At 36.8% G+C, this 10,098-nt stretch overlaps 1 protein-coding gene across 3 annotated transcripts; it reads left to right on the top strand.

Moving 5' to 3' along the window:
- Positions 1-3,990: 3,990 nt before the first annotated feature.
- On the top strand, positions 3,991-7,478 carry LOC121385771. 3 transcript variants are annotated; one of them, XM_041516723.1, is made up of 4 exons: positions 3,991-4,236; positions 4,351-4,669; positions 5,615-5,651; positions 5,967-7,478. In XM_041516723.1, exons 2-4 carry the CDS (start codon positions 4,409-4,411, stop codon positions 6,017-6,019), a joined length of 351 nt encoding a protein of 116 aa, XP_041372657.1. In that variant the 5' UTR covers positions 3,991-4,236; positions 4,351-4,408; the 3' UTR covers positions 6,020-7,478. The 3 variants fall into 3 exon arrangements, with proteins under 3 accessions (XP_041372657.1, XP_041372523.1, XP_041372592.1); XM_041516589.1 differs by having other exon boundaries at positions 6,590-7,477; XM_041516658.1 differs by lacking the exon at positions 3,991-4,236 and having other exon boundaries at positions 4,245-4,669; positions 6,590-7,477.
- Positions 7,479-10,098: the final 2,620 nt, after the last annotated feature.

Below are 10,098 nucleotides of genomic sequence, written 5' to 3'. Positions count from 1 at the left end.
TATTCCAAACAGGAAAATAACTTTAAAGAGACATTCCCGAATTTGCTGCAGTTTTTAAGATGTTATCGACTAACAGAGTCTTTTTAACGATTGTAATTACGTATCAAATACATTTTTCTGCATACAATATTAGTGACTGTATATTAAACGTGTTTCTGATCGTTCTAATATTTGTAATAGGTTAAATTTCATTTTATTTCCTAAAATATATCTTTTTCGTACGTACGAAATTATTTGAAGACAAAATCCAATTTGGGCTTCTTACAAGTATTAAGACGACCAGAAACACATTAAATATACAGACACTGATATTCTAAACAAGAAAATATATTTAATATGTAAGTTTAATCGTAGAAATATTGTATTAGTCGGAAACATCTTACAATGCAGCAAACTCAGGAGTGTCCCTTTAATATGTTAATCATCAAAGTGTTTGTGTGTGTGTATGTGTGTGTGTGTGTGTGTGTGTTTGTGTTTTTGAGTGTGTGTGTGTGTGTGTGTGTGTGTGTTATTAAAAAAATGTGCATGAATATCTTTTAATGGCTGACTCACTGTACCCCGTCATCTGGTCCATTATACCCCGCACCCGGGGCACATTGGGTCGCTTTTATTTTTTTTATTCGACATTTGCTAAGAACTGGATTATACAAAATTAACCTCTTTCATGCTAGAAGTAAAGGACATCCGACTCTGTAAATTGAGATAGAAACAATGGGTGAATGTCGCACCAGTCAGTTGTAATTGGTAAAAAAAACCCACCCTAAAAATAGCCCACTGTGCCCCTGTCTCCCTACTGAGCGTAATGGGCGCTACGCCTTTGCTGACTGGTACATATAGACTATACAAAAATATATTGTGTTTGAGATCATATGACAGACAGGTTATTACCCTCGTGTTTTTCGGTATCGTCAATATCATATATTAGGAATAAAATAATGTATGAATCGGTATCTGGTTTAAAAATCCCATGCCTCGACTGGGATCCGAACCCAGTACCTACCAGCCTGTAGACCTAACCACAAAGCCACCGAGGCCGGTAGATTCAATATAGAGAGGTCGATATACATTGTGTATATATCAAACTCGATCTCGTTAAACTTTTGTGTCAGTCCTTTATGACATTAGCTTACTTTGTTACCCAGCAATAAGTACATAATATTTTATTAGCTATTTCAAATCTCGGGTAATATATGGCGTTTAACATACACATTCAGAACAATATAAGTTGTAGAAGCATCACGAGGAGTATATGGCTTTTTATGTACCCTCTGTGTGTTCTTTTACCCCGAGCCGAAGGCGAGGGGGTAAAAGAGTACACAGAGGGTACATAAAAAGCCATATACCCCGAGAGATGCTTCTACAACGAATTTATCTTGCCGACATGTTAAACCATATAGCCAGATAATCAAAATAACGCCAGACAATAATTGTTAACAATTTATTAACGGAGCCGTACCACGCGGAAGCGAACGAAACCACTTGCCAGTGACGAAAAATAGTTCCATCGATAAACGAGTTTTTAACTTCAAATGTTTGTATTACGAAATTGTCTGAAACAGATATTAATACCCCCCCCCCCCCCAAAAAAACACACAAAAAAAACAAAACAACAACAAACAAACAATTTTTTTTTTTTATCAGAAATGTATGTAGTAAAAAAAATAAAACAATAAGAAATAAAAAACAAAAAAACAACTGTTGCTAATCGCGCATTAATACAATAACACCACGACCGTAATTAGGTGGCCGAGTTCAACATTGCAGCTTTTAAAAGTATTGAAATAGTGTATCTTATAGTAAAAATAAAATTAATTATGTTAATCCCGTTGGCTCGAACCCGTCGGTGCTGTCGAAAGTGTGCCACCCATCGGGTAGTTCGACCGAACCATTCGATCAACATCGGATATTTCCGTAACATCAGTTAGAAACTTGAATTAGATACAGATTATGTAATAAATATAAGTGTACTGAAATAAAATAAATAAATGGCAATTTCGTAGTCTGTATTTGCATAAATGTATTACTAACCAATTTGAATATTTAAACGACAAAATAAAAACAGCGCTGTAGTCGTGTTCAAAGTAACGACTTTATGCTGAGGCCTGTTTGTGCACTAATTGTTTGATTGATATCACAGCTCATCTCATTGTTATCGTAACATGAGCTGTACTTGAAATATCATTACCAATAGCTTAGATTAGATTAGATTAGATATATATATATATATATATATATATATATATATATATATATATATATATATATATATATATATATATATATTCTTTATTCCTCTTGTAGAGAGTTCGAACAGTACAGATTATCATACATACATAATACATAAAAGGCAATGCACAATGATTAATGGATAATACATAGTACTTGATACAAAATAAATAATAGGTAATATATACAGTGGCATGGGAATAAACGCATGGTGAGAGAATTACATGAAAAAGGTTATTGGTTGATCAGAATCACGCTCATATAAATTCACTCGCCACCCTGCCATTCTCTCTCTCTCTCTCTCTCTCTCTCTCTCTCTCTCTCTCTCTCTCTCTCTCTCTCTCTCTCTCTCTCTCTCTCTCTGTCACACACACACACACACCACTATAAAGATCTGCACATTTGCACAAGAACAGACAGTCTCCATATTGTTAACGTAATATATTTGCGTTATTTTATAAATGAAGTGTATGACAGTTTCACTATATAACATAGATGATTCATCATCAATATTTATTGGAGGTTTACAAGACAGGAGTTTTGTAATAAAAATATCATCGGGGCAGTTATGTAATTCTACACTGAGGTCAATAGGACAGATATCAAGAAGCGTTGTCCAGAATGTATCTCTGGTTGTTGTTAAGTATGAACAACTAGTCATGACGTGTGTAAAAAGATCAGAATAGTTACTAGTACATAACGTACAAATACCGTGTACTGAGTTTGGCCTCCATGTAGCACATATATTTATCAAGTGATTTGCTTGCTCCTTTAGTCATGGATTCGACCGTGCAACTGACCAAGCTCTATACACTTCGAGATTGGCATGAATGTTTAGAAAATGTGTTGTATCGGGGTTTAAAGAAATTCGTAACTGCCAGTTAGTTTCCTCAAATTCTAAAACATGTTTTCTTACATTTATATTCCAAATATGCTTACTAGGGAATACTGATGTTAGAAAAAATTCGTTGAGGTGATGCAGTAGATTATATTTACGAAGCAATGTGTATATATCCGCTGCAAAGCCAATATTTGAACGAACACACTGATTTTTAAAACTTAGTAGTCGAGTGACTGCTATTTTGTAAGCCAGAGTCCACACAGGGCATCGCAAAAGATGTCCTAAATAGTATAATTTGTTTCTATCTATATGTCCTTCAAGGGATATACTGCCAAGAAGTCCAAGACAAAAATCGGTTCGTGTTCTTTTAGGAAGACCCTGGATAATCTTTATTACAAATCTATATGCTCTTTCTAACGCCAATAGTTCATTTGTATTTAAATTATTCCATAATTCACTACCGTACAAGGCTTTTGATAGGCACAGCGAATGAACTAGTTTGACGCTAGTTACAGGATTAATTCCACGGCAGTGACAACCAGCCTGAACTAGAGACATGGCGGTGGATTTTATAGTTTTGCAAGTCTCGAGTGTTCTGTCCCAATTATTTAAAGACCTTTGTAATTTAATGCCAACATGTTTTATGGTTGTTGAACATGGCAGTTCCTTTCCATACAGAATAAGTTTCGTATCCGGATCCTTACAGAAGTCAACAACTTGTGTTTTAGAAGCAGAGAATGTAAAACGCCATTTAGCGCTATATCGCTCACATATTGAAATCATATTTTGCATGTTTTAAACGTGCTCACATACCTCTATGGTTTCGAGCACGTACCAATAGCCACTTAACAAACAACATGACACGTGTCGTGACGAAAGGATCACATGGCTGTTGTTGTGATTCCCCGATTCATCTACCCAACTGCAGCAATTGTTGGTCCTGTTTGGTGGTTTACCATTTGATAGATCACTAGTTAGAGGGAATATAACTATTAATACAGACGTGGCCGATAATTTAGTTCGAGCGAAGGTTTATAGTCGACCATGGATGTATTCGACCCATCAGCAGTTAATATAAGGGTTTACTGAACAAAAACCTCGGACTTCGTTTTTGGTTCGAGAGTTGCGGTGTGTTTGACCTTCCGAGTTCGAACCAACGAGATAGTAATGTATATATATTTATATTTATATTACTTATTTACTTACTTTAGTAACTTATTTTTATTAATTAACTTTTGTATGTTACTTAATTAACTTACTACTTATTTATCTTATTTTAACAGAGTAATTCTCTAGACGGGAGCTAAATTCTTCGTTTGACAGTTTTACCCAACACGCAGAATGTTTCCAATTCGTCAGACTGTGGCCATTTTCCTGATGGTTACAAATGTGATGCTGTTCTCTGTCGTGGTGTATAAAACATCACAGCTGTACACGGAACCGCACTCTACTATCTTCAGTAACTCGGAGACATGTCACAAGGTCACGTGTAAACCAGAAGAGACGTGCTGTGACGGCACTGCAACCAACAAAACCGTCAATGGTTCTTTGTATTGTTGTTACCATGACTACGGGGAACGTATTCGTAGTATTATGCTAAAGGTAGGGATATGTTGTCATAGACTGATTACAAACATGTTTTATTGCATTCGTAATTCATACGAAACACCTCGTATACCCTCGGGATAATACGGAATGTTTTCATATTCTTTTAAAATCACTGGCATGATTCTGCAAGTGGAGCTAATTTTAATTATATTAAGACTGATTATAAGTTATAATATATGTTACACCATTCCGTGAAATGTTTTAGTTGTGTGCATGTATACCGTGTGTGTTTTTTTTTTGTGTGTTTTTTTTGTGGGGATATATTTTGTTGTGTGTGGTTTTTTGTGATTGTTTCGTTTTGTTGCGGGGTTTTTTTTTCGGGGGGGGGGGTTCATGGGTGGGGATGGGGAGGGTTCGTTTGTGATGGAAATGGTGTATTTTAGTTTTTTTTGTTTTTTGGTGGGTTTTTTTTTTTTGGGGGGGGGGGGGTGTTGTTGTTTTTGTTTTCGGGGGAGGGGGGTGTTTGGTTTTTGTTGTTGGGGTTTATTTTGGGGTTTTTGTCAACAAAGTGAAACATACGGCGATCGTGTATTTATATATGTAATTAATTATTATCGTTATTAAGTAATATTTATCCAACAAAATTCAATTTAGATTATGAATAAAATAAATTGCAAATTAAATCTTTACGAAATTGGAAAACAGTGTACTTATTTGTTTGCTGTTATGTAAGTACATTTTTATCAGGTTTGTAGCAATGATCCGCGGATGTGTTGTGCGTTATTTAATCTCGTCTGTATCAAAAGCATGTTTCTTCTTTAACACACTAGAGCAAACGTCACAGTTATAATGTTTTAACAAAGCACAGTATGTTATGAATGTGATGATGTGTCATTTAACATTCCTTTCTTTTTCGATGCCATGGAAACACGTTTGTGCAATACGTATTTCGAACTTCCTATATTAGATGACAGTTATATTGTTTTAATTATTTTTCAGCAATTGAAGGAAAATTACGAAAGAGATATAAAACATGGTAAGTTCCATCAACTGCACACACACACGCACACACACACAAAACACACACACACTCACACAGACATGCACAGAAAATATGAAAACTATTTTTCTCGTTATGGGTGACCACAGGGTTAATAAATAATGCTATTTCAGATGACCATCTCCAGAGGGTGAGGACATCTGCTGCTGTTGTAAACGTATTATAGACCACGTATTACACTTAGTTCGTAATGTTATTTCAGACTACCATCTCCAGAGGGTGAGGAAATCTGCTGCTGTTGTAAACGTATTATAGACCACGTATTACACTTAGTTCGTAATGCTATTTCAGATGACCATCTCCAGAGGGTGAGGAAAGTTGCTGCTGTTGTAAACGTATTATAGACCACGTATTACACTTAGTTCGTAATGTTATTTCAGATGACCATCTCCAGAGGGTGAGGAAAGTTGCTGCTGTTGTAAACGTATTATAGACCACGTATTACACTTAGTTCGTAATGCTATTTCAGATGACCATCTCCAGAGGGTGAGGAAAGTTGCTGCTGTTGTAAACGTATTATAGACCACGTATTACACTTAGTTCGTAATGCTATATCAGATGACCATCTCCAGAGGGTGAGGAAAGTTGCTGCTGTTGTAAACGTATTATAGACCACGTATTACACTTAGTTCGTAATGCTATTTCAGATGACCATCTCCAGAGGGTGAGGAAAGTTGCTGCTGTTGTAAACGTATTATAGACCACGTATTACACTTAGTTCGTAATGCTATTTCAGATGACCATCTCCAGAGGGTGAGGAAAGTTGCTGCTGTTGTAAACGTATTATAGAACACGTATTACATTTAGTTCGTAATATTATTTCAGATGACCATCTCCAGAGGGTGAGGAAAGTTGCTGCTGTTGTAAACGTATTATAGACCACGTATTACACTTAGTTCGTAATGTTATTTCAGATGACCATCTCCAGAGGGTGAGGAAAGTTGCTGTAAATAATTTCAGTTCGAGTTGTCTGAAGAAGAAAAGTAAAAGTGTTTTTGGGGAAAAAAACCAAAACAAAAAACCCACTATACATGTATTTATGTGCAAATTAGAAAACAAACGGCTTAAAAATAAATAACTTTTAGTCCAAACTATTGTGAGAAATTGATAATTGTCTTTGTAAGAAACCAAGATAATTTTCTAAATTAAAATTATGATTGATAAGGCGATAAAAGAGACACTAGGAGGAATCAGATACTAAAATGTAACAAGTTTGATACAGTTGGTCAAATATTCTTTAATTTGTTTAATAATAGATTTTCTATCATGTCTGTATTACTAAAACCCCACATATACGTAAGAATATGAAGTATTTTATCAAAAACTAACAACTGAAAGTCCACAGGTAAAAAACAATTTCTAACATTAAGTAAATACATTGCGGTTTTGCTCGATTCACTATAGCTGTTTTAGCATCGAGGAAATGTCTGATTTAAAAAAAATTACAATACCTATATAGTCGTACTGCTCAACTATCTCCATATTATTATTATTATTTATTTTCAAATTCACATTATACCTCTTAGATCCAAACTCTACAATTGTTGTTTTACAAACATTCACTTTCAATTTCCACAATTTACAATACTTGGCGAAATAATCTAAGCTCTTTAAAAACTTCTAATACTCTTTATTAAGAATGTTTGTCGTGTATTTTACTGTGTATATATCGGGTGAGATTTTAATAAAATATCTTTAGATCTGCCTATTCGCTGGGTGAATTAAAAAAATAAAAAAATGTGCAGGCTTGAATATGTTGTGTGTTAATAAAATGATCACTAGAAATCCAGTGTTGTGAAGTGATGTACTGTACACACCTTTTCAAAACGTGGTAGTCATTACCTGTCACTATTAATAACTAGCAATGGAATTTTCCTACATGTGACACAGCGTTGATCCACGTCAGGTATTTCCGTTATGTGAGCGTGTGTCTATTTTTAACCATGTCGGGCACGAGACAAGTTCCCGAGAAACAACGCAGAATCCTAATTTATTCATTACATCGTTGAAGTGTGTTTTGTTCAACGTTACCAGTGTCACCACTAAAGCACATTGATTTATTAATCATAGGCTACTGGATATCAAATATTAAGTCGTTTTTGACAAGTAGTCTAAGAAGAAACCCGCTACATTTTTCCATTAGCAGCAAGCAAGGTTTCTGCCAGAGGTTACAAAGGGTAAAATTACGTACCATAAAATATTGAAAATTAATGGATGCAGTTTTATTATTTTTAAAAAGATTATAGAAAGAGAAGTGCTGTTTAAACGTTGTCAAAGTACATGAAAAACAACTGTTTTGTTTAACGACACCACTAGAGCACATTGGATGTCAAACATGTAGTAATTTTGTCATAGTCTTAGAGAGGAAGCCCGGTACCTTTTTTCCATTAGTAGCAAAGGATCTTTTATATGCACCATCCCACAGACAGGATAGCACATACCACGGCCTTTGATATACCAGTTGTGGTGCACTGGTTGGGACGAGAAATAGCCTATTGGGCCCACCGAGAGGGACCGATGCCACGCCCACTGCACATCAAGCTAGCGCTTTACCTCTGGACTACGTCTCCCCCCCCCCCCCCCCCAGTACATAAAAAGCAGTGTGGAATTTCAAAAGATTTCAAACCCATAACCACTTAGTAGGGAATTTATTTTCAAATTAATTTCTGGCAAGGGATCTTTTATATGCACTTTTCCACAGACAGGACTGCACATACCACGGTTTTTGGTATACCAGTCGTGGGGCACTGGGTTGGACGGGTGAAAAACCCAATCAATGGATCCACTAAGGTGATTCCATCCATAAGTGTACGGGCTCCAGTATTTGTTGGGGGACAGGCTGGCTTTTGGGGCGTAGCTCAGTGGTAAAGCGCGCTGGTCGGTCTGAGATCGATCCCCGTCGATGGACCCATTGGGCTATTTCTCTTTCCAGCCAGCGCACCACGACTGGCATATCAAAGGCTGTGTTATGCACTACCATGTTATGCTAATCGAAAAGAGTAGCCCATGAAGTGGCGACGGCGGGTTTCCTCTCAATATCTGTGTGGTCCTTAACCATATGTCTGACGCCATATAACCGTAAATACAATGTGTTGAGTGCGTCGTTAAATAAAAACATTTCTTTCATTTCCATCCTCCGGCGCAAGCGAGCGCTCTACTGCCTAAGCTAGATCCCACCCCTTGTTTCCGTGTGAAGCTTTGTGTAATTATTAGTATATGCCCGGCTGTATAATATGTCTTGTGGGTCTATTGCTTTTTATTTATTTATTTTTCTTTATGCATGGTTCGTATAAAAGAATAAAACAAATTAAAAAAGGTTTTGTTTAACTACACCGCCGATTTTTCTCTCGTGCCGTAGTTTAATGGGTAGTCAAGGGGAGGCAACCATGCCGAGAGACCAACATAGGTGGATCTGTTATTGTGGCGCAGTGGTCAAGCCATCGGACTACAGACTGGTAGGTACAGGGTTCGAACCTTAATTGGATATAAGCACGAAATCTTTTATCTCACTGCCCCCTTTCTTTTCTCTCCTTTGAATTCCATCTCATTTCTTCCCGATCTGGCAACTCCTATCTTTCAACTTCTTTCGCTGTCCACCTCCACATCCCAGGCCTTGTCTCTCCAACCGCGACAGGTGCTTGCCTCTTGTGGCTATCTATGCCACACACCTGGCATTCCCCATCAGCTTTTAGCTGTGGGCTTAGTCTGACCACTTCGGGGAGTGTTCAGTAGCTACGTCTGGCATTGTTAAGAGGCACTTGTGACCACCTACTATGCACCCCTACTACCGGCGGGCGTTAGTTAGTGTCGTGTGTCAGACCAGCTTTATTAGCAGCAGAGGACGAGGATGCCAGGTGGGTACAGGAGTTGAGACAGGTAGGCGATGGTGTGGACAGTTCAAAAGACAGAGTCGGAGGAAACTGACAGAAAGGGTCGAAACAGATTGAAATCGTGGGAGAAATTGGAAAGTTTTTTATATTAAGATAATGAGAATGATAAGCAGAGGGTGATAGATAAGAAAGATGAATGAATGTGTGAGCCAGCTTTGACGGGATTTGAACCACTTTCGTCAGCTTGATTGTCCAGCAGCTTATTGACTAGACCACGGAGCTCACAAATAATTGTAATATATGCTAATTTTAATAATTATATAATTAATATTTTTTATTTATCATGTAATTTAATTTCTATGTTGAGGGGCCCCCGAACCTGAAGTGCCCGAGGCCCCCAAGGTTTAAATCCGGCCTTGGTTTAGCTGCCAACAATCCATCAAATTCTATTGCCGATAATGTTACTATGTTTTTTTCTCTTATAAAACTCATATAATCCGTGTATCAACATACCACGATAGCACACACATTAAAATAATAATTAAGAATTGATATTTGTATTTTTGACGTTCATGCGATGATAAACAATAAAA

Source organism: Gigantopelta aegis, chromosome 1 (genome assembly GCF_016097555.1).
Source record: "Gigantopelta aegis isolate Gae_Host chromosome 1, Gae_host_genome, whole genome shotgun sequence".
Lineage (NCBI taxonomy): Eukaryota > Metazoa > Mollusca > Gastropoda > Neomphalida > Peltospiridae > Gigantopelta > Gigantopelta aegis.
Note: the sequence above shows the minus strand (reverse complement) of the source record. Positions and strands in the feature narration are given on the sequence as shown.